Source organism: Akebia trifoliata, chromosome 13, assembly GCF_017979445.1.
Source record: "Akebia trifoliata isolate Shusen 1 chromosome 13, ASM1797944v1, whole genome shotgun sequence".
NCBI classification, from domain to species: Eukaryota; Viridiplantae; Streptophyta; class Magnoliopsida; order Ranunculales; family Lardizabalaceae; genus Akebia; species Akebia trifoliata.
Window position 1 is genome coordinate 11,945,559 of NC_141387.1, and position 25,314 is coordinate 11,970,872.

Sequence of the window (25,314 nt, forward strand, 5' to 3'; positions counted from 1 at the left end):
ATCCATCTAGGGAGGATCATTCAACAGAAGGACCGGAGTTTCCATTAAAGCAGAGATGTATATAAACATAACCATCCTATTTACTTCAAAGTATTAATTCAAAGTTCAAACCACAACACATTTCCTGTAAGACATTCATTTGCCCAGTTTTATGTGTCATGACTTTGGTATTTTCTTTTTTAACAAAATAATCCTTTGGACCCACTGATATGGACAGCGAGAAGCAATGCAAGCGGAAATGGCGATTGATGGTACCCTTATAATAAATTCCTGGGTTTGCTAATCATAACCAACCAACAGCATTCATGAAATGTTTGATGAACATATATATGTTGAAACCAACTATACATAAAATCAGTCATTCTACCCCTCAGATTTTCCAGAATTTTAGATACTAAAACCAGTAGCAAAGCCCATCTCCTGGATCATCATGAAAAGAGTCAACCAATACAAAGACTAATAATAGAGGAACATTTACATAAAAACGCAGATAGAAGAATTTTGCCTTTAATGATGGACTGTGTAAACTTCCATTAAAAGATGTAATTACTTAATCATTGAGACAGTGAAACATACCCAGATAGAGCTGACTCTTCAAAGAACACCCCCCCTCTCTCCCTTTCCTATTTTATCTAAAGAACATTTATTCTTCCTGTTTCCTCCCAACCCCACTGACCACCTATAAAGATACATTCAAACTCCAAGAACAATGAGCTTCTCATCTCCTCACTGAAAAGAGCCTCAGAAGTTTTTTTCTCTGGAATGGCTTTCACGTCTTAGTACATCCTTGACAGGCCAAACTGAACAGTGCCGACCTTCCTGTGAGCTGCAGCAGCAGCAGCTGCAGTAACACCAATCCCACCAAACTGAGATTTCGTCTGCATCAAGTTTGAATCGATCGCTATTTGATCATCATCGGCTTGGTCGGCCTTTGTTAGCCCCGCCCGTGAGAGATAGAAAGGGGAATTGATGTTGATTGATGTTTCTGGGGCCAATTTGGCCATTATGTTGCATTGTGAGAATTGAGGTCTGGTTTGTGATATATCCCTCTCAACCTCTACGAGAGACCCTTCTTGCTTCTCCACATGGGTTCTGCGGAAACAGTACGGAGAAGGGACAGGTTGAGGAGGAAGAACTGCATTCCTTACGTACATTCTTGGATCATAGGTATCTTTGAACCTATTCCCATTCTCATCGGGCACAACTAGTCCCACAACTTTTCCAGGCTTAGCTGCACGGAAAAGGTTTCACAAAACCAAATCAATAATGGAAAAACACAAGCATTCAAATTAGATGTGTCAACCAAATTCAAAGCAATAGAATATAAAATTTCTGTTCTGGAACAGTAGAACAGAATGCACATACCCAGCGGGATCCTATGCTGTGCCTGCAAGGTCCTTGATAAATTCATTGAAATTCCATTTGTTTCTCTGGGGAACTTATTAAATGCATCTTCAGAGATTAGACGATCTTTTAATGAACCCAAATTCGGTTGTGCCCTGGGAGGAATTGTATTTGAATGGACCACAGAAGATCTGCAAACAGGACAACCATTGAAATGACATTCACAACGTGATTTAACACTCAGGAAGACAAGGTGCTTCAAAACAAAACTGCCACTCGAAATGGCAATTGAATCAGCAAATAATTGTTTTGCAGAGCTGCTAACTGCTAGTTTTACTTACTACACCCCCAATTAAAAATAAAGAAAATAATTGAATGGTTGAGAACAAGTAAAGTTGGAGTGACAATAGAAACTCTCTTCTTTTATTTTTGCTAGATTTAGGATTTTATATGACCCTAATCATAGTTGTAAACTACTGAAATTATTTGAACGTGTTATAATGTTTTGAAATGTTGAGATTTGAGCCGATCCTTTATACTGTTTGAAGAGTGTGTTTTAATCTTTAATTGGAGTGTGATAAATAAAATTTAAGAAATTGGGATGTAATAAGTAAAAGATGGGGTGCCAATAGTAGCTCTCTTATTTTATAGTGCAATGGCAGAGAATTTATGAGGCCAATGCGTAAGTCATTCAGATTCATAGTTAATATCCATAGTGAGAATATGATTCTACTAGCGTATAGTTTCCCAAAACTGAAGGGAGCCATGAGTGCACCAAAGTGAATTGAAAGATGAACAAATTTGGGAAGAGTAATTTACCTAGGAAGAGAAGCATGCTTCCTCTCCAGTGGAATCACTGGCCCACTTTTACCACCATTTTCCTCGAGATGAGCAAATTGCTTTCTAAATTGATCAACAGCACTGCATAATAAAGGGATGAATCAGCATAAATGAAATTTCCTTTATTGGTGAACCAAGTGAACTCTAAATAGCCAGAAATCAGAACCTAGGATAGAGAAAATTTGTCCTTTCAGTTCCATTCACGTAGTCTTTAAGAAGTTGTGGATGGTACTCTAGTATCTCCCGGAAAATTAGTTCTCGTACGTCCTCCTTTGTCACCCTCCGCCTCTCAAACTCAAACTCTAGTTTTGTGATTGGCTGGCAAGATGGTTCTCTCTCCACTTTCGACAGGCCTTTAAAGTAAGGATCAGCCAATGCCTGTAACACCCAAAAAAACGACATCACTACCATAACAATCAAGATATCAGCTACTGGAGAAATAAAGCAAAGGCTGCAGCTGTACTAATGAAGGAAAAAAAAAAATGACGGCATAAAACCTGAGGCCTAGCCAGTCGGATGCTAAGCATCCTTCTGATGTATTAAAGTACTAGAGTTTGCATGTGGCTACGGCATGGGCATCCTCTTCACGGTTTAAGGGGGCAAAAGAGGAAAGATAGTAAAGTTAGAGGGACATTATTCAAAACGGGAGGAGGAGAGGAAAGACGATATAGTTGAATGGGGAGAAAAAGAAAGGTAATAAAGTGGGATTATGCATTTCCCACTCCTTTGTCTAAATCTTTATACCCCACAAAATTATAGTTGAGTGGGTTCCCCAGTTGTGTTTTTCTTTTAGTTATTTATATTTTTTTATGGGTAAGTTGGACTTAAACCCACAACCTCAAAGTTGTTTTGCAAGGTGTCAACCCAATTGAGCTACGAGTCTAAGCCGCCCCACCGTTGTGTTTATTTTTTAGACTAGAGTTTGCTCGTGCAGGGGTTAAAGGGGTAAAAACAGATGAAAGATAGTAAAGTTGAAGGGGTATATATTATTGAAAAGGGGGGAGGAGCAGTTGAAGTGGTATATATTATTTAAAGAAGGGACAAAGTTGAAGGATTTTTTAAGAAAAGGGGGCGAAGAGAAAAGGCTTATAGTGGGGTTGTGTGGATCCCACTCCTTTGTTTTAATCTTTAAATCCTCACAAAACTATAGCAAAGTGGGGTCCAACATTGTATTTTATTATATAGATTAAAAATCATCCAGAGGTCCAAGTGCCACACAAAATTCATAAAAGACAAGTGGCGAGATTCTTTAATAGAATATATCAGTATCAGATTGATCACAACTTCCTATCGGCATAATCTATACCTCTTCAGCAGTCGGTCGATCCTTAGGATCAAATGCTAACAGCCTTTCCAACAGTTTAAGCGCTAAAGGATCTGCATTGGGAAACTTCTGTGCAAAAGAAATAGGCTGCTTCTTCCTCATGCTTGTTAAGTATCTCCTTGCCTTGTCATTCCGAACCTATATCAATTAAAGGGGAACATTGATACTGGGATAACCCTAGAAAGCCAAAGTACAACTTGAACAAGATCAAACGATAAGAACAAAAAGTAATTAGCATACCCGAGAAATGGTATCTAGTGCAGGTGTTCCAAGCAAATCAGTCATCAAATCCAACTGATGGACAACATTTTTACCGGGAAATAGTGGCTTTCCTGTTAATACTTCAGCAAAAATGCAGCCTATGCTCCAAATATCAATTGCAGGTGTATACTGCAATAAAGAAAATTACATCATGTTAATTAAAACGAAAACTTTATACTGTAGTATAAAATGTTCCAGATAAATTAACATCAGATTCAACATAGTTACCTGTCAACTTGCACAGGACTTCAATATTCCTTCCTGAACAAGGATTATTTTTAGCCTAGGAATTACTACTTCAAAACACTAAGAAGATATTCCTCACAAGAATAACCACAGTTGTTCAAGTAATCAAGAATTGCAACAATGACAATCCATCCATTACTTGTAGAGATAAGATCAGTATCAGTTACTCTAATGACATGGATGTAGCAGAGACCACTACAAACAAAATCCTTTAAGACTCCATTTTAGGAACATATGATTCAAAATAATAATAATGGTGAGTGCCTGACTATAACCAAATTAAGAAAAAAAAATTCATTTCAACTACGTGTGTATAAGTTTCTGATCAATGGAATCATGAAATCTGTGCGCTTATGAGTTCCAGTTTGATCTGAATAAAACCTGTGTGTAGAGCAGTCATAGCAGGAATAACCATACCTTAGAAAAAAATGATCCACACAGCTCTGGAGCTCTATACCATCTTGTAGCGACATAATCCTACAAAATTAGTTGTTTTAGATGAAATACCAAAAGATTATATCAATACATACTTTTGTAGTCACGCAAAAAGGGAATTTTTAAATCCTGGAGAAGTAAAATGGAAAGAATATAAAACCAGTCCAAGGTGTATTCGACATACCGTCCAAAATATTGTGGTGGGGGTATCATTGAATGCAACTCTTGCTAACCCAAAATCACAAACTTTGAGTTTACAATTTGCATTTGCCAATATATTCTTTGGTTTTAAATCTCGATGGTACACATTCGCTGCAGCCAATTAGCTAAGTATCAGAAAAAAGGCCCACAAATATTTCTAAGCCCCAACAAACAAAAAATCAACATTCAATAATTCAATGCACCAAGTATCCAGAGTAATTAAAACCTATGCTTTTAAAGAAATGGGTAGTACCAGTGAGCAAGAAGAGAGGTTTCAAGTTCCAGGATCTGTAAAGTACCCTCAGGAACCTTGAACAACAACAATACCACCAAGTATTCAGAGTAATTAAAACCTATGCTTTTAACTAAATGGACAGTATCAGTGAGATAAAAAAGAAAGGTTTTCAAGTTCCAGGATCAGTAAAGTACCCTCAGGAACCTTGAACAACAAATATGCCAAGAGCTTTCACAATCCTTAAGGCATACATTACAAATGCGATACAGATTCTCCTACAATGAATTAGACCATTTGTAAATGGCACACACACAATAAACACAGAATCCCTTATGAATAATTATGTCTACATTTGCTTGAGCTAACGTTTCCCTATTAAATAAGCTCATCCAGAAAAGACAAACACAAACTTAACCATTGAAAAGTACATAGCTGAAAGCTCCTATGTCACCTATCCAAAATTATACAAGAATTATTTTCAGCATACATAGGAAGTTTCCAGAGCCCCACTGGTAAGCAAGTGTCCCAAGCTCACAACCCAAACCAGAAAATGCATCAATACCATTTCAATCAGAAACCCTGTCATGAATTTTTTTTTCCTGAATCCAACCTGACCTACTCCAAAAGCCCAACACCACCCATTTGAGAGAGTTTTTCATAGCTATGATTAAATATAAAAAGAACATCAATGAAAAACCTTTAAAAGAATCACAAAATGACATAAAGGCAACCTCGGACCTGTAAAGCTAATAAATGTCGTGATTATGTAAAGGGCAGTGAAAAAATGAGCCGATAAATGTCATACTGGCACGTCGTATTTTTATGCAATTTCTTCTCTATCACTAACAAATATCTTACAGATGGTTCAAAAAGGAATATGAGCAAAAAGGTAAATAATTTTTATACCAGTGTGGATATACTTCAATGCCCGTAGCAGCTGATAAAGAAAAAACTGATAGTGTTCCCGCGTCAAATCATCATTAGCTTTGATGACTTGGTGGAGATCTGACTCCATTAGCTCAAAAACGACATAAATATCTTTAAACTCCCTTTTTGAAGGTGGCAACATGATGTGTTTGATTTCAACAATGTCAGGATGCCGTAGAAGCCTAAGCAGCTTAATCTCACGAAGTATTCTGGCAGCATCGGAGATGTGCTCGAAAATATCATGTATTTTCTTAATTGCCACTTTTTCTCCAGTATGTGTGTCAATGGCTGAGCACACAACACCATAGCTTCCTTTCCCAACTACCTCCCGAATTTTGTATCTATTGGTGTTCCCATAGTCAGTAAAGAAGTCCATCTCCGTAGAATTCTGTAAAAAAGGATAAATCAATCATTTCAGATTTCATGATTGACACACTGCAAGTAGGTTACAGTGAAAATTTTCAGTAAAATGAAACATGAAGAAAAATCATCAGCTACAACAAATAGAATGGCAGGGTCAAGGTCAAGGTCTCATTCTCACAGTGAACTTATTGAGATGAAAACCCAAGAACTTATTTGAACGACAAGAATGGAGTCAAGAAATGAATAATAATTTTGACTATAAGAATCCATGGCAATCATTTCCATAAACAAGTTTTCTCTGAGTCTCACTTGATGGTATAATATATACATGGGTGGCATTCGGAGGTCCTAAAGAGAGCCAAACATTTTTTCAATGTATGGGTTAGAGGTTTCAGAATGGGCTGATTTTTTGTGATGAGGATGATCTCTATGATGAGGAGATCATCCTCACCAACACTCAGTCCATTCCGAAACTTCTAACCTCATCAAAAGTGGTCTATAAAAATCGGACAGTCCACGATTCTTCAACTTGTAAACTAGGGTTAGAAGTTTCGGAATGAGCTGATTTTTGGTGAGGATGATCTCTTCATCATAGAGATCATCCTCACAAAAAATCAGCCCATTCTGAAACTTCTAACCCCTATTTTCAAAAATGTTTGGATATATATATATATATATTTCTAGATCTCCAGAAGAACATATTCCTAGTTAAAAATGAAAAACCAATATTGAGCAAAAAAATTTCAATAGTGATGATGCCAATGATGGCAGCTAAAGAAGAACAAATTGGTCACAATGCTCCAACATAATCAAGTAAAGAAGGAAAGGACTTATCTTCCTACAGACCAAAATGGCGGGAAATTTTCTTTTCCATCAGTAAGTGGAAACTTGGTGCTGCTTATTTATATCCAATACTGATGAGGAATTCTAACTTAGGCCAAAAGATGGAAACAAACAGACACATTTAAGACAGTGGAGAAGAGCGAAAAATCATATTTATCCATAAACTAAATAACTTCTAGAAATTATGGGTAACGTCCAAATTCCAAACCATATAACAGAGAAAAAAAATATTTTTGACACAATTATTTTAATAGAAAGAAAGAATTGGACCAAAAAGGTCATCGCTTTAACAAACAGAATCGGGTTCGATAGAGAAGCCGGGGGAATAATAGCAACAACAGATGCCCAAACTTGGAATCTAAGATGCTCAAACAGATATTTAAGCATTTATCTCATCGAATAGTAGTTTCTAGAGAACCAAAGAAAATTCACCCAAAAAATTAAGAAGAAATAAAGGCATGCAACCAAAATTATGCTTATACCCATTTATCAGGAATCAAATTAAAGCAAAAGAAAGGCCATAAACAAGCTCAAACAAAGACTAAATTTCTCTTAATTTGCAATCAAAACTACGACAACAGCCCAGTTCGGTGCAAAGATCCAAACTTTAGCCCTAATCCCAGCCAAACAGATCTAATTTTTATCAAAACAACAGAAACTCACCCAAAAATTTACAAGAAATAAAGAAATGCAAACAAAATAATGCTTATACCCATTGATCAGAAATTAAATTAAAGCAAAACAAAAACCATAAACAAGCTCAAAAAAGACTAAATTTCTCTTAATTTGAAAACAAATCTACTACGACAAGCCAGCTCGGTGCAAAGATTCAACTTTTGTCCCTAGCCCCAGCCCTAGCCAAACAGATCTAATTTTTATTGAAACAATATAAATTCATAAAAAATATGTTCAAAGATCCTAACCTTCTTTCGTTGTTCTTGCTGCATTTTTTTTTCTCGATCTACAAATTCTTCTGTCCAACACCCCCTTTAATCTTCCTATTTTCTCAAATCCAACACAAATTCAACAAAAATCAATAACCAAAAGTTGAGAAAATCAACCACATTTCCCCCATCTACCCCTGCTCCGGATCACAAGCCGACAATCTCTCCTTAATCTCTCCGAGTTCTTGACGAAACATACACAACTAACCAAATCCCTCATACACCACCCCTCGGACTCCGCCGTTTCCTTGCAAACCCTAAGTACAACAAGGACGAACGCAACCACGACGATCATAGAGAGTAAAACCTCTTCTGCAACAACTTCAACATCGCCAGATCTGATTTCTGAAAACTCGACTGATACATAAACAGAGAGATTCGTCTATAAATACAAGGTTTTGTCTTCTTTTTTCAGGTAAATTTCCTGGCAGTTGAAGGTATCACCGTATCAGATGAGATCTGATCTGAACCCTGGGAGGCTTTCAATGGAGATTGGAGATGGAGAACCCTAGAATTCTGAGAGAACGTAGGAGAGATCTGGAGATCCTGAGCAGAAGCGAGAGACCGAGCGAACGAGCGAAAGAGAGAAATAGAGAGAGAGAGAGAGGAGCTTGCATTAAATCTAGGGCTTTTGTAGCATTGGTCTTCCTTATCCAATCCGTAGATACGGAGTTTGCCGATGAGATACGATAGTGGTAGTATTTCGTAATTACTTGAATGTTTCAGCCTGTTTTTCTATGAGAACTTCTATTAACACACCAATGTTTACTTATAACACATCAATCTAAATAAACGTTTTAAATGAATCAGTACGTTGTAAGTAAAAGTTGGTGTGCCAATAGAATTTCTCTTTAACTTGGCCCGTACTTCTAATTATGGACGCATATTGAGAGTAAAATTAGTAAATTACTTAATTAAAATAATTTCAATAACTGACCTTAATAGTAATTCTCATTTTAAAGATAAGAAGAGATCCTATGGTGTCATCAAATAGTTAGTTTTCTAACCATCATCGGCAATTACTAACACACAAGGAAGAATCCTTTAAATGTAACAAGTAAAAGTTGGGGTGTCAATAGCAGCTCTCAAATTTTATTGAGATGCGATAATATGATGCCCCTCTTCTCACATATGCCTCATCACAGAAACGTAGATCATTTGCCTCTAGATACACAAGAAAAAGATTTACAATTTTATATTTTTCGAGATGAATAATCTATAGTTCTACGTTGGGGGCGTTAAAAAAATCATTATTCAATTTTATTATAAGATTGTACTCTCATGGGAAAATGAAATATCTACTTTCAGAACATAGGCATGGATGTGACCAAATGAAATTTAACTATGTTTTCAATTTCAATTTCAAGAGAAAAAAATTTATATTTAAAATTTGAAAGTTTACTTTGATTTTTAATTTAAAATATTATAATTATCATTTTCAAGAAAAAAAAATCACCCAAGCAATATTGTTTTCTAATTTAACAAACCATTTTTTTACCCTAAAATTACATTTGAAATAATATAGTAAAATGGGTCCCGTTCGCCACCCTTAGTTTTACCACACACTTAACAAACGCGTTTTGTCTTACATGGGTTAGAAGTTTCGGAATGAGCTGATTTTTGGTGAGGATGATCTCTATGGTGAGGAGATCATCCTCACCAAAAATCAGCTCATTCCAAAACTTCTAACCCCATCAAAATTGATTTACAAAAAATGGACGGTCCACGATTTTTCAACGTGTAAACATGGGGCTAAACATTTCGGAATGGGCTGATTTTTGGGGAAGATGATCTTCTAATCATAGAGATCATCCTCACCAAAAATCAACTCATTCCAAAACTTCTAACCCATGTAGGACAAAAAACGTTTGTTAAAGTGTGTGGTAAAACTTAGGGTGCTGAACATTTCCCTAGTAAAATAGCCATTATTTTAAAAATATGTGTCTAATTATATATAAAAAAAAAAAGAGCTATTATTAGCACACAACTTTTATTTATTACACTATAATTTCTTAAATTATTTATCACACTCAAATTAAAAATTAAAACACACTTCAAACTAATTGGCTCAAATTATAATCTCAATGTTACAAAACATTATAACATTCTTTCAAATGTAGTTGTTTTGCAATTATGATTAGATTTACATATAATCCTAAATCCAAAAAATAGAAATCTATGAAGAAAAAAAAAATTAGAGTAAGAAAGAGAGTTTCTATTAGCAATCTAATTTTTGAATTTTTTTTTTTTAATTGGGGTGTAATAAGTAAAAATTGGGATGCCAATAGTAATTATATAAAAATGTCATCGTTTAGAACCTCTTACAAGGTTGAATAGAGGTGAGATGTTTGCCACGTGGGCACATTCTATGAGTAGTGAAGTTAACACAACGCCGTTTCTTGTCCATTTCGTTTAGTAAGTGGTTGGGAAACGGCACCGACACGAAACGTCCCTCATACAACTCGGCTAAGCAGCTCAAACCAGCTTGGCTCAGCTACCGCTTAGTGTGGTCGGTCAAGACTTATTTTATTAGCACGTGGTACCAACATCATGCACGTGTTAGTATATTCCCAAAGAATAATGCTGAAGTGACCTCACGATTGTACCTATCATCGCACAAAGTGAAAGTGTATAGGAATCGTAGATGATTTTCATCAAGATACGAGTGATAAAGACACGTAACGTTTTGAATTTATTTCACACCCCTATATTTCTGCCAAATTTTGGAATACCTCCTTAAAAATGCCACTGATGACATACCCTTTGACTTAAGCTTTGTTTGAGAGACTAAATTAAATTGACCAAAATCTCCCTGTCTTTAATCTTTATACCAGAGCATCTCCAACTTACATCTTCAAATTGGCGTCTATCCCCTCCAAATCACTATTCATTAACTCAAAACAACAAGAAAAAATACAAATAAATGAAATGGGGATAACTAATGGACAAAAATAATATTTGAAACAGTGTTCCATAAAAAGAGAGCGTCAAAAGTGGCATTTATGAAAAGATAAAAAGAAAGGACAAATAGGTATTTAAGTGATATAGAGAGGCCCTTCAAAATCCCCCCCCCCCCCCACCTTTTGCGAAGCAGTGTTCCATAAAAAGAGAACATCAAAAGTGGCATTTATGAAAAGATAAAAAAGAAAGGACAAATAGGTATTTAAATGATATAAAGAGGCCCTTCAAAATCCCCCCACATAAATAGTGATATAGACGATACGTCTTAATAGTGAAACCGATTGGAGTTAGGTTCAGAGATCTTCCCATCTTTATTTGGTGCTTTAAAGATCGATTGAAAATGTTCTTGGCAAAATAAAATTATCTTCAACGTTGTGTACCAAAACACGTTGATTTTTGACAAAAATTTCATCATCATCAAACTCTTCAAAAATTTCATCATCATCATCAAACTCTTCAACCTCTATGAAAAATTATTTTTAACATATTCATTTTTTATTTTATTTTTTTATGACAGGATTTTAAACCTATCTAGCATGGGCAAGGCAACTAGTCTCTTAGACTACCATATCTTACTCAAATCCCTCAAGTACATGAAATACTCCACAAAACCACATATCAGGTAAGTAAGGAAAAAAATTATATATCGAACAAAATACTTCATTCCATATTTTCCATCCTCGTCTTTGCCTATCGAAAAAAAAATTCTTACTTACCCTACCCAAATTTGAATATCGTCTTTTACTTTCTCAAAAATCTTATATCGTTCTTGAGGTTTATAGGTCTCATAAGTAGAATTTTCAGGTTGAAGACAAGTTTTGAAAAAATCATTCTTGTACCCCAAAAATCTTAATATTTTTTGAAATATGAAGGGTTTAATAAGATAAAATCTTAAGGTTGAACATGACCAATTTTAAGGATAAAATCAAGGGGTTTTCTAATAAAAATTGAATGCAAAGGTATTTAGATCATTTACTTTACTCTCTGGAAGAAACTAGGTCAAAGGGCATGTCATCAATTATTTAGGGATGTGTATAAATCACTCATTACTAATACATTAAAAACACCCACATTAAAAAAAAAAAAAAACTCAACTAAATTTTATTGTTAGCATGGAATAAATATATGTGAGATATTATTAGCACCTCAACTTTTACTTAGAACACCCCCAATTAAAAATAAAAAAGAAGAAATGAACATTTAAGAATAAGTAAAATTTGGGATGCCAATAGTCCCCCTCTTTCCCTTTCTATGTCTAGGTTACATGAGCCCAATCCTAATTGTAAATAACTAGTGAAATTGTTTGAACGAGTGTTATGATGTTTTGTAACGGTGATTAATAACTAGAACTGAATAGTGTATTTTAATCTTTAATTGGGTGTTATAAATAATTTAAGAAATTGGTGTGTAATAAGTAAAGTTGGTGTGCCAATAACAGATATCTAAAATATAATAAGAATTATTTTTAATATATTAAAAGTTAATTTTGAGTCTTCATAGATTAAACAAACTCTACTTCCAATCATATATATATATATATGTAAGAGCTGAAAAGTTTAACCTACCCAACCAAATAATTCATTAAAATCGATGTCCACTCCCTATCCATTTGGCAACCATGATTGAAGCAAAATATTTGGGATAATCTTCCTGTGTTTTCAGATTGATGACATATTCCTTGACCCCAATCTTCCATGAGAGACTAATAGAGAATAATTTAAACACCCTCTTTTCAGCCTCTAACTAAAATCCTTAAAATAAAAAATAATAATAATAATAATATTTCTGCAAAACCCATCATCTTCAATTTCAAGATTTTATCTCCTTCAACCTTCAAATCTCAATAATAAGATAAGATTTTGGAAAAGTTGAAGCCAACAGATTTTTGAGTGAAAATAATTCAATGATTTTCAATAAGAGATTGAAGGCAATGGATTGAATATGAGGTTAAATAGGTATTAAAAAGAGATCTTGCACCCCTAGTTTTACTTTTAATAGGTATTTGCGGCAAATTGTAATGTAAACATGCTTGCTTGCTATATAACTAAGAATTTTTTACAAAAATTATTGAACCAACAATAATTTTTGTGGGCATAATTGAAGAAGAAAATAAAAACAACATAGGAGTGAAACATTTTCTCTATTTTTTTTGGAGTGCAATGAAAAAATATATATCAAGTGATGGAGTGCAATTGATGGTAGGTGGTGTGCAACTAATCGGATCCAAAATATATCATAAAATAATAAGTTTACGCTCATTTTAACTTCTATCTGTTTTTAAATAGATTAATGCTGATGAGAAATGCGATATGAGGTTCTAGCTTGACATCACTCTGTCACGTCAAGAAATGCGATATGAGGTTCCAGCTTGAGATCATTCCAACACAACTCTTTTAAATAAAGATGAACGTTGAACCCTATTTAATGAAAAATAACATCAAATGACTAAATGTGCATAAATTTGTATTTTTATGAAATTCAAAAAACAATGAACTCGACCTGACCGCATTAGGACTGGTCTTGGGCTTGGCCTCCATGCACCCAATAGGGGTCAACGTTACAACCCGCCTCTTTAAGGTTGAGTCAGGACTCATCCAAGCACAGCCCGAACCCACCCCCATTAACAGCCCTTATAGACCGAGATCCATAGATCATTACTATGGGCCCAACAAAGTGTACTAGGTGGCATTTCTAGGGGAGTGGGATTATGTCTGTTGTGTCCATGAAACTTGGGTTCAATAGAAATGATTCCATGTATGCTGTGGGGACATCAACACAGACCATGATTGTAATGGCTATGATGATCTGATTGAATCAATCAATTACATGAGCGCCCATGGACTAGGATCACATTCATATGTGGGTCCCACTCCCACTAACATCTATGGATTGGTGAATCTCTCTGGTTTACAAGTTTCGGCATTTCTCTAACCGTTGATCACACGTTGTATGATTGGTCCACTCATCATGGTCTATAGCTGATTATTTATTTATTCATTTCCTTTTGTACTTTTCTCAAAGTTGTTAATGCATATGTGCTATGGACGGGACCCACAATGATAAGAGACTTAAAAAACAAAAATGTGGGTCCCAATTTCCTAAATGTACCCAACTTGTGGAGATCATGTAATCTAAGAAAACCTTCTTAGTACTTTAGAGTCCCAATTAGGTGCATCAAATTGTAGTCAGAACATGGTTTTAAAACTTGGTCTCGTGTCTCGGATGAGTTTTTCGATACGTTTGAGATGACTTGTTCAAAAAATAAAAAAATTGAGCGTGAATCTTAAATCTCGATGAAAAAAGTGACTTTGTGAGTTAATCTCATTCAACTCCGATACCAAGTTAACTCAGGCGATACATCTCGGTCTTAGACAAGTTTTAAAATCATGAGCTAGAAAGTCAAATTATATATTGTATGACAATGGATGGTTTTCCCAACCAACTCATTGGAGAAAATGTAGGAATAATTCTAATAAATGATAAACTTAAAATCATCGACAACCAATTACAAGAATGAGAAGACAATTTAGAGGAAACGTAGATGAAGAGTGAAAAAGGTTATTATTATTTTCCTTTGATAAGAGAAGATTTGGCTTTTGACATAATCGAATGGAGGAATATGATTCATTTAACCAATCTCAAATATTTGGAATAAGTTTTTCTCTCAATGTATGAGCAATCAAAACCAACATTATGAATTCCAAGAGAAGAGGGGTAATCTTAAGAGTCCATTTGGATAGAAAGTAGAAAATAGTTTTCTTTTACTTTTTAAAAAATAAGGAGTTTTATATTTAAAAAGTAATTTTCTAAAATAAATCCAAACACACTTTATAACTTTCAAAAGTTAAAAAGTTACTTTTTTGTTTGTATCCAAACGAGCTCTTAATCTCCATGCTTTTCCAACTGGAAAGAGAGCTCGCCATCGACAAAGAGCTGAAGTCCAACAAACCAATGAGATAACAAGTGGTTTGTTTGATAACATTGTGGATGCCCTCTAGATGGAAGCATATGGCAAAATTGAGTATTTTGGGAAACTTGCTTGAACATTTTGATCATCATACTAAGTTTTGATCTTTCTAGTCATTGATTTAGGGATCAGGATCAAGAGCTAATAACATAAACAATAACATAGCCAATGTGTTTCGTCCTATAAGGGCTAGAAGTTTTGGAATGGACTGATTTTTTGTGAGGATGATCTCTATAGTGAGGAGATCTTCCTCACAAATAAAGACCATTCTTACAAAAAATCAGCCTATTTCAAAAACTCTAACCCCATAAATTTTGATTTACAAATGAACAGTAAAAATTGATAATCCACGATTCTTTAACTTGTAAATTGAGATTAAAAGTTTTAGAATGAACTGATTTTGTGAAAATGATCTCCTCACCATAAAGATCATCCTCACAAAAGATAAATCCATTTCAAAACCTCTAAGCCCATATAAGACAAAACATGTTGAGCATGTTATTGGCTCTTGAACCCAACCCTTGATTGAGACATCAAATTTTTTTTTTTTAAGTTGTCTTTTTTATCTTAAAAGATAAGTGCATTATCCTATGAAAAAAAAAAAAAAAGATTGTAGCCATCTTAAATTTTGCCAACTTACCACAAATGAAACACTAGTGATTATTTTCAGCTTCTATGTTTGGCCATTAACAAAAAGCCAAATCATTATAAACCCATAATTTCAATTCTAAAATAACTTTTGAGGGCTAAGAAACGCAATTAAGTGCACTGCCAATTATGGGATTGAACACTGCTAAATGTTGGAATTCAGGTCACTTGGGGAATTAAAGAGTTATGTTTTGTTGGTTGCATAATAATGATAGAATTAAACTCTAAATAGGAACGATTCCAAGTAAGTTTTCTCCCTAAATAACTTTTTTCATGGTATTTATAGTAGGTATTTTTTAACTCAACTTCGCAATTTTTTTGCATTAGAGACAATTGAATCTTAATTAAGATCCAACTCTAAGATCCAACTCGTTAAGATCTTCAATTTTTGTAAAAGAGACTGAGATCTCAGCACAATGTGAGTTGACCACATAAATCTCGTGTATATAGACTGCTTTGCTCCATTATATATATACATGTATAAAAAAGGCTAGATCTAGGGGTTCACACAAGAAATGATTGCCAAGGTCTCTCTTTCTTTGGGACACTAATTTTCCAACTATCATCTAAATGGAATACAAAACTTACTTGGCCAGTTCCCTAACTTCCACCTTAACTCTCAAATTTAAAATTAAAATTCAAGGTGAGAAAAATTAATTTTTTTGGAATTTTTATTTTCAAAGTTGATAGAATTTTGTCCTTTACAACCCTCAAGGGTCTGATCATGGTTTTGCATGCTACAAGTTGAGCCCATGGACGCTTTGGGTGAAATACTTACTATTTTAGTAAGGACAGTCAGACTCTATATAAATTATTACTTAACCCAAGTTTTAGGGGATCGGGAATATGATATCTAAAACAAAAAAAAACCCAAATTATATGAATTTGATCATAATCCAACCTGCCTTGCTGGGAGGATAATTATTGATATTGGCCTCTTTCAAGGGTTAAAATCATCGACTTGTTCTCGAATATACTGATCTCATCTTAATAAAGACCAACCAATAGCACCAAATTAATCTCTAACAATTGCGGGGAACAAAATCACTGTAGTCGGGAATAGTAGCTTCTCGGATCTAAGGACAAGCAACAATCCAGAAACAAAACTGCAAAAGAAAATTATGGATAAAAGCAACTCAATACCGAATCCAATATGAGAGGACACTCATTCATCCTCCTGGCTACGCAACCTGGCCAGTTTGTTTGTCACAACAACGTCAAGCTGAGCAGCTCGCTCAACAATTTCTTTTCTTTTCCTTGTGGACACATTGTGTGCAATCTCTGCACAATAAGTCCTGCATAGCATAGCAGTAACAAAATAAATTAATAGTCAAGAAAAAGGTAACATGAATACGATTCTTACTTGTAAATAATGTTGATGAATAATATATATAGATTAAGGATAGCTCAATTTATTAATCACCTGTTGTGCATCATCAATAGTTCAATCTCTTTGACGTTATGCACCACAAATTTTTTGAAACCGTTAGGTAGGTAATGCCGAGTCTTCTTGTCTGAGCCATAACCAATGTTGGGCATCAAGGTACATCCCTTGAACTTTCTTCTGACCCGAGAATCAATACCCTTGGGCCGGCGCCAGTTTATCTGTCATAAATGTATTTGACCCAACCATCCATGATCAACCCAAAATGTTCTCACCAATAAAATTCGGAGATTTCACTTGCAGTGTAAACAGAGTATTTGATATTTAGCCAATTATACACATACATGCTGACGTAGGAATGGAATTGAAAAATGTCTATAACTTTACAAAAATTGGGCTTAAACAGATCAGCAATGTTTAGAACTTTAGCCAAAGCAAAAGGAAAGCACTGGGTTATTAAATTATATTTATTTCTGAACCTTAACTAATTCAACCAAGATGGCATAGTTCATGACACGCACGGTAATCCACTCATACCCTTTTCATCCAGAATTGTTCCAAACCTTCCTTGAAATCCTGACTATGATGAAACCCTCTACAAAAGAATTCAGCTCACAGCTTGAGAATCCATTCAGAATATTTTCACATCAACACCATTAATGTAGAGAAAACCAACAAAGGCGATGCTGAATGCCCTTGGAGACCCACAAGAGAGCTTGTTTAAACTTGAAAGCCTAACCTTTGAGCTTCAAAGGCTTTTGATTTTCAAGAAATTATTCAAATTTTGACTCCCTTAATAATATAGAAAGCGAGACAATTCTTTTTCACCATAAGTTTCCAAGCCACCTCACTCATTGTCAAGCCCCATAATAGGTAAAGACTTCCCTCATACAGATTCTTCCAAAACCCAATTTACCCACCCAACAAAAAAAGAAACTACGTCCTACCAAGTAAGTTAAACAACTAGTTTAATTAAGGGTAATTTAGCACAACCCCCCACCCCCCTGGAAATTTAGTGATCTTAGGTTTACCCACCTTGACCGAAAGTAAACATTGCTTCTCTTTTTTTTTGGATGATCTAATAGTGATTTTTATTTTCCAAAGAATAATATTAACGTGACTTCCAATGACACCGTGTTAGACACTGAGATGATGTGGAGGCGTGCTCAAAACCATGGATGCTTTTCCTCAAGATATGAGCGAAAAACATCTACGGTTCTAAGCACACCTCCACATCAGCTTAGTGTCCAAACTCCAACACAGTGTCTTGTGTAGTCACTTTAGCATTGTTTTTTATTCAAATTTTGATTTAGTACTTTAGGGTTTTTGTGGAATTTTGGGAAAATCAATTTCACCATTAAACCATCAAGAAAAAGTAAACTTGCCTTTCAGTCAAGGGTGTAAACCTAATCTTGCATTTTGCATTTTCTATAGTTTTATTGGCTCCGGATGATATTTTGAAGATATCGTCTAAGTCATCTCGGTTGTCAAACGAGATAACTAGCGAAAAGATACACATTGAATATCCATACCGTCCATAAACAATACCAAGATTACTCACACAGACAAGATTTGAAATCATGATAAAGAGAGTGCTGCACCTATAACTCCACTAAAAGAAAAGAAAAGATAAAAAAAAAACAAGAAATAACTTATAAACCTGGTTTTCATCATTCTCTATAACTCCATTTGTTTTCTCGCCATATATAAAACCTATCCGTGACCCATCACTCCATTCCTCTATAACTCCAATTGAAGTTCTTGTTTTACTCATTTAAGACACTAAATAAAAAACCTATCTCCCCAATACCAGTGTAGAACAACCGTGATTGAAACCATGATTTCCACATTCCCTTTTGGTCCCTTGCTTCAAAAACATATATCTACAAAGCTTCAAACACATCAAAAAAGATTGAAACCTGAAACCTTGGTCCTTTGCATCAAACACATCTATCTACAAATCTCATGCTGAAAAAATTCAGAGATCATGAATTTAATTCTTCCTATTCTACAGTCATTTTTAACGGATTCATTATTGTGGTGCACTAAATCAACCAATTAAGATAAGAAATCAAACCCAGTACCTAATTTGGTCTGTAGAGATGATACAATTAAACATTTCCAGCAAAAAACAAGTTCATCCGTGAAAAAAACAAACCACCAAACAAATTACCTTCACAGAGATCTTGCGATCACTCTGTGGCCTCTTAAACTTCTTGACACGTTTCTTCACGATCTTCTTCGTCAACAGAGGTACCGCCATGGCTTCTCCTTCTTTACTTCTAGATTAACAACAGTACAATGTCAGTTCGAAAGCTTTCAGACTAAAAAAAAAACCCTAAAATTTGAGATGCAGAGGAAATGAAGCAAAATTAAGGGGAAATCACAGGAGAGAAATGATGATAAAACAGATTCTAATTCTTACTGAAACAATCTTTAAAAATGAAGAACAACAGAGCAATCAATCTAAAGAGAGGCGACTTACAGAGTAACAGTCTGTTAGGGTTAGGGTTTCCCTCGCTCGTATTGAAACCGCAAGCCCTATTGGTGATTAGGCTTTTATCATCGGTGGAGTAAAGTTTTGATATTCTAATACCTAGCTATTAATCTATTACACTAATAGAAAAAGAACACGTAGGTGGTGGTAGTTAGCGCTAATTTTTAGTGCTTAAAAAATTATTTTCAGCACTTTTTAAAAATTAGCGCGTTTGTTTATCGAAAAAATTCAGCACAAAATGCTAAAAATTTGGTTGAAATTTTCAGCACAAAAAAGACGCTGAATGCTTATCGCTATTTGCGCTCAGCACCGTTTATTTATTTCGTGGACAAATATACCCTTAAAAATATTTTAAATTATCACGTATATCGTCTTCTACTTCATCCAAATCGACATAACGCTCTCTTCTCGTCTCTCTCAATCAGACCTCTCTCGTCTCTCTCTATCAGATCTCTCTCGTCTCTCTCTGTGTCTCAGATCTCTCTCTGTCTCTTAGATCTCTGTTGTTTCTCGCCAGATATCTCTCTTGTCTCTCAATCCAACACAGAGGAAGAATATTGAGTTTAGCAGGTATCAAGCTCTCTCTCTCTCTCTCTCTGTATCTGTTTCTGTGGTTTAATGGAATGGGTTTTTTTTTTATTTTAGGGTCTGAAACACCCAAAATTTCATGGGGATGTTAAGAAATTAAATACTAATTGGTGAAATAGGTTCTTTTAGAATCAATTTCAAACCATCTGTTAGAGGTTGTAACAATCCGAATGATCCCAATACATCAAGACCCTTTTGATATCGATGAAATATCAAGTAAAATAATCAAAAGATGAATTTTTTTTATTAAAAGAGATCGAAAAATTACTATAGCTGGTTTGTGTTGATTGTTTCAGACCTGTTATGGTTCTTGACTGTTACTGCAATTATCTAATTTTATTGCTTAGGTTTTGTTTGATTGTTTTGTTTATGTACACTCTCGAATGTCTTCCATTAACTCGTTAAATTGGCTTGCTATTTTCTCGCTGTTCCTACCTGGACTTATGTGTGCCTGCATATACAGCATTGCAGTTTGTGTTTCTTCATATTTTATATTCTTCTGCTTGTGGAATGAACTGCAAATTAAAAAGGAAAAAAACTCATTTATCTCTTTTGTGCTTTGATAATATTTTCCAACGTTAATTTTTTGTTCAAGTGCCTTAATAAAGAGAACTTCTATTGCCATACCAACTTGTACTATAACACAACAATATTCCGACTCAATTCCCTATTTTTACAACCACACCTCCATTTCTTTTCCTTCCACTCTCAAAAGATGAGTACCAAACCCCATTTCCCTTTATATTCTTCTCTAATAAGTTAATCTGACCGAACCCCATTTCTTCTTTTCCAAAGAACTTGTTAGAAAAAGGCAGCCATCAAAGCATCAATGACATGCAAACTCGCCTCCAACGCCATTGCCCTAGCTCATGAGACTGCCCAAGGCTTCGTGAAAAGTGAATACCAATTTTTCCTTCAAATGGAAGTTAGAATCGCTCTCACTGCCTCCCTCTTTGCTATCGCCTTTTCTCCCACTACATCTCCCTCCCTTTTGCTCCATTAGAGATTTCTTCTTTTTTGGGTTTTCTTAGACGGGTTTATGAGATATAGTAGGTGGCTCTTGGTGTGGTACACGTAAAAGTTGGTGGGTAATAAACATTCTCTAATAAAACTGATATAACTGTTTGGATTAAATCTAATAATGAAATTCCATCGCATCAAGAGAACAAGACCCTCAATGTTTGTCTAGACTCCAAGCATCAAGGCTTGGGATCCTACAAATTTTGGGTTTCTTCGACTTTGGTTCAAGTAAATATTGTTTCTTATCATCTTTTTGTGTAGAAATATTAAGCTCATTGTTGACACATAGGCTGAAGCAGTAACAAGTTGAGTACTGTAGTCCATTGCAAATGTATATATTTGTCTGATATCTGTGTACCAATTCTAAACTTCTAGACTATGATCTTTTCCTCTTATTTATCTTGGTTCTATCTCCTTATCACTTAAAGTATGCAATGTTGGAATGATCAAGTTGAATTGATCCTCTAATTATTTACATTGTTAACCATTTAATTAGATTATAACACAACCTATCAAAATAATTAGACTGTAACACAACAAATTTAGTCTCCTTCCAGCATTTTCAGAACTAATTTGAGCAACATTCACTAATCCCCTTGGTATTTAACTTGCCATCAATTTGCTTAAAATTATTTGAACTTTTTTCATTTTTTCTCCTTGATGTTGAACATACTTCCTATTTCTCAAGTCTATTTTTAAGAGTGCATACTACATGGCCTTATTTTATACAATGTCTATTTTATTTACCATTTTTTATTGCATTAAAAAATTATCAATCTCATAATCTTTCTCCTTTTCCTTGACAGCTTGATGGAGAGAACACTTTGTCTGATTAATTTGTTGTTTGAATAGTTATAGGAGTGGCCTATGCTTAATCAAAATTATATGGACTCAAATGCGCATATATATTTTTTTCTTATAATGGCATGTTATTGAATGCTCTTAATTTTACAATCTGAACTTAAGAGGTTGACTAGATTGGGGAATGTTACAGTAGGTTACAAGGACTACATAGCAAGTTAAGGTTGATCATATGGCAACTTGTAAGTGATGCGCCAACCTTTAAACTAAGAAATGATTGACAGTCATTAGATCCTTATTAGAGCAAGTGAGGTCCTTATCAGAATCCCAATCCTTGATTTGTTTAGGTCCTTATAAGATCAGAACGGATCCAATTTGAGGTTTGAATTAATTCATCGACATTCCTAATGAAATTCAATTTGCTAGCAATGAAATTCACAGTATGCTATCTTAAGTTTTTGTGCCTTGATATACCATGTTTAGAGAGAAAGGAATATAATAAATTTTCAAATTTGTGTATGTCAAAAGAAGTAATCTTGAAAGTCATAGCAGAAGATGTCCGAAACCTTTTTGATAGGCTGACTTTTGAAGATAATTCATCTGGTTCTAATCACCAAATCTTGAATAACCAAGGTTGTTCCTTCTTTATTTCTAATCCCTGCTCTATATCCATTTTTTGGAAATGCTGAATGAGGATATTATCAAAATAAACACCGATGAGTCCATTGCTTCTTCGGGAAGTGGCTATGGTTTTCTTGGTTGATGCTGCTTACACGCACACACGAGGTTTTATGACACCATATCGTAATATACGTTATTGGTTATCTGATTTTCATCATGGACGTCCTAGATGTAAATAGGAAATATTCAACCATGCATATGCCAGACTGAGAAATGTAATTGAGAGGGCTTTCGGAGTTTTAAAGACGCGGTTCCCAATTTTAAAAAGGATGGCACCATTTTCCTTTCCTACTCAGAGAAATATAGTGATTGCATATATGGTAATTCATAATTTTCTTTGTAAAATTTCGATAACTGATGAGCTTTTTCATCAATACGATGATGAAGATATTCTTCTCGAAGTAACTAATGGTGGATATACTCATCTTGGCGTGGAAGAGTTGTTTGGACAATCTGAACAAACATTTATGATTACCTTACGAGATCAGATTGCAAATCATCTTAGTAGTACAAATATATGAAATGATGTTATTTTATTGAGTATGACAATGTTGTATTTCAAGTTTAATGGATTATGTGACAATGTTGATCTCAAAATTTTAATGGATGTGTTGATTTTAAATTTTGGTGACTTGTATGACATTCTTATTTTTTATTTGAAAATTTTGGGATTTTATAAATACAAACTATTATTTAGAAATTGAAAAGTATCATTTTTTTATTTAAAAATGAATTGCATTTTAATTTTATAAGAAATAATATATTTTATTATATTTGATAAGAAATGGGCATTTGAAACATGCAAACAATGTATACTATGATTGTAAGGGTAAAATAGACAATTTACCAGTTTTCAGCAATATGTAACAAACATGATTATGCAAATTCAGCGCTTAATTTTAATGAATTCAGCACTATTTTGACATCTAAACAAACGACTTTTTCAGCACTTAAATTCAGCGCTTATATGTTTCAGCACTTATTTTTTTCAGTTTAACAAATAGCACCATAGTATAATGAGAATGGAACCTCTCCTATCGGGAGTTGATATAAAATACCACTCCAGACTAAGCAAAGGAGGAAAAAAGTGTGTTCATATGATAAAATTTTTTATCACACATTCTCTAAACAATGAAATTAAATGAGATGTCTTACGAAAGTATTTGGTAAAAATTATTGAATTAATTTTCTTAATATTTATGAAAGAGTCGTGATAAAATGATGAGCTAAAACATATGCGACTGATGTGGCAAGTGCACAAATTATAGATCTTTCTCTTCGAGATACACAAGGAAAAAGATCTACGACTCTATGTACTTGCCATGTTAGTTGCATACAGACTACGTATGTTTTAGCGTGTCATTTTATCATTAATCTTTATGAAAGTGATAATATATTGAATTTTATGTAGTTATTTACTTTTATCAAAACAACTATTTATATAATAAAACACAAATATAAGACCCACTTACTACAGTTTTATGGGGGAATAAAAGTCATATTTGCTATAATTTTGTAGGGGACAAACATCTCATTTAATTATAGTTTTGTCGAGGATAAACTAGGACTGGTCAGATAATACCCATCTATACGACTCATCCAACCAAAATAAATTGGATATGGGCAAGGATTTTTTACCTTATTAAGAATTCAGGTAATATTACCTGATACTCATTTACCCAAAAGGTTTTTTAGGGTCAACCATGAATATACATCATATCCTACCCGATTATCCGTTTACCTGACAATAAAAGTATAATTTCATATTTGATATATAAATATATGTAAATAATTAATTTTTTACTATATTTTTTTTTGTTATTAAAGTAAAAATAAATAAATTCAAATAAGGTAAAAATTTGGTTGACCTAAGAATCGGTTAAGAAATGGGGCATGGTTATACACCTAAAAGTTGGGTAAAATTTTGGAGTTAGGTATTATCCTAAAATTTAAGTAAGAAATCGGGTGTAGGTGTGTATGTTTCAATTCAGGTATGATGTTGATAGAACTCTCACCCGACCCGCACCCAACCCGATGCCAACCCTAAGATAAACCTCCTATCCAATTACACAGTGTTGGGGGACAAACATAGCATCAAATCACAGTGTCTTTCCTCTTCACCCGTTCCCTCAAATTTTACTATCTTTCCACTTTTACCCCTTATTCAATAATATCCCTTTAAACCATCATTCTTCTTTAGCTTATTATCTTTTTTGTCGACAATAAATTTCACAAATCTACTTCGAGATTCGTAAAATAAGATAGCAAATGTTTTTATTTTATTTTATTTTTTTATATTGATTTTGATGAAATGGAGATACAAATCTTAGCATTTTCCTTTGATTACAGTCAAATACAAAAATAAAAAAATGATGATGTGTGCGTAATTTTCTTTTCTTAGGACTTCATGTGTGATGGGTTGAAAATGTTGCATTAATGGTGGCTTTGTTCGCGTTTGATGTTTTATAGATGTTTTTGTAGATTTTTTCCTCTTCAAACTTCGCGCTTTAGTGGCTGAGAAGGATTTCTTGACTTCTAGAAAAAGACTTTAGGTTTGATCTTCTCTTTAATCGAAGTCTGGGTCTCTTAAAGAACCTTATTTTGTTTCTAGAAAAGGACTTGAGAACTTCTTCTTCTTTAGAGGGAGAACTTTAGTCTTATGAGAGAGAGTGATCCAAGTCCCTTCTAAATGATGAAGGCTTTGGTATTTATATACTTAGGGTAAGAGGATATTTCCAAATATGCCCCAAATTTAACCGGATTTTATGTAATTGATTTAACTAGTATTTGATTATTGATCCAAC

The 25,314-nt window shown here is 34.2% G+C and overlaps 2 protein-coding genes across 6 annotated transcripts; both read right to left on the bottom strand.

The window, feature by feature from the left end:
* Positions 1-491: 491 nt before the first annotated feature.
* Positions 492-8,558, bottom strand: LOC147387867 (mitogen-activated protein kinase 20-like). The gene is made up of 10 exons (XM_086420110.1): positions 7,943-8,558; positions 5,793-6,201; positions 4,635-4,762; positions 4,433-4,492; positions 3,749-3,898; positions 3,491-3,646; positions 2,351-2,562; positions 2,164-2,265; positions 1,366-1,535; positions 492-1,231 (listed from the first exon to the last, which is right to left on the bottom strand). The coding sequence occupies exons 1-10, from the start codon at positions 7,964-7,966 to the stop codon at positions 777-779; spliced, it is 1,866 nt and encodes a 621-aa protein (XP_086276236.1). The 5' UTR covers positions 7,967-8,558; the 3' UTR covers positions 492-776.
* A 7,986-nt stretch (positions 8,559-16,544) lies between these two features.
* LOC147387868 (large ribosomal subunit protein eL32z-like) lies at positions 16,545-19,506 on the bottom strand. 5 transcript variants are annotated; one of them, XM_086421805.1, is made up of 4 exons: positions 19,409-19,506; positions 19,097-19,205; positions 16,963-17,144; positions 16,545-16,834 (listed from the first exon to the last, which is right to left on the bottom strand). In XM_086421805.1, the coding sequence occupies exons 2-4, from the start codon at positions 19,184-19,186 to the stop codon at positions 16,705-16,707; spliced, it is 402 nt and encodes a 133-aa protein (XP_086277931.1). In that variant the 5' UTR covers positions 19,187-19,205; positions 19,409-19,506; the 3' UTR covers positions 16,545-16,704. The 5 variants fall into 5 exon arrangements, with proteins under 5 accessions (XP_086277931.1, XP_086277930.1, XP_086277932.1 ...); XM_086421804.1 differs by having other exon boundaries at positions 19,417-19,485; XM_086421806.1 differs by having other exon boundaries at positions 19,097-19,202; positions 19,417-19,464.
* Between the last annotated feature and the right edge of the window lie 5,808 nt (positions 19,507-25,314).

Excerpts from the sequence above, each read along its gene's own strand:
- LOC147387868 (XM_086421805.1), bottom strand. The coding sequence starts at position 19,186 with ATGGCGGTACCTCTGTTGACGAAGAAGATCGTGAAGAAACGTGTCAAG. Across the intron at positions 17,145-19,096 it reads ATCGCAAGATCTCTGTGAAG|ATAAACTGGCGCCGGCCCAA; the intron begins GTAATTTGTTTG and ends CATTTATGACAG. Across the intron at positions 16,835-16,962 it reads CTATTGATGATGCACAACAG|GACTTATTGTGCAGAGATTG; the intron begins GTGATTAATAAA and ends TATGCTATGCAG.
- LOC147387867 (XM_086420110.1), bottom strand. The coding sequence starts at position 7,966 with ATGCAGCAAGAACAACGAAAGAAG. Across the intron at positions 4,763-5,792 it reads ATTGAAGTATATCCACACTG|CGAATGTGTACCATCGAGAT; the intron begins GTATAAAAATTA and ends AATTGGCTGCAG. Across the intron at positions 1,232-1,365 it reads ACAGCATAGGATCCCGCTGG|CTAAGCCTGGAAAAGTTGTG; the intron begins GTATGTGCATTC and ends TTTTCCGTGCAG.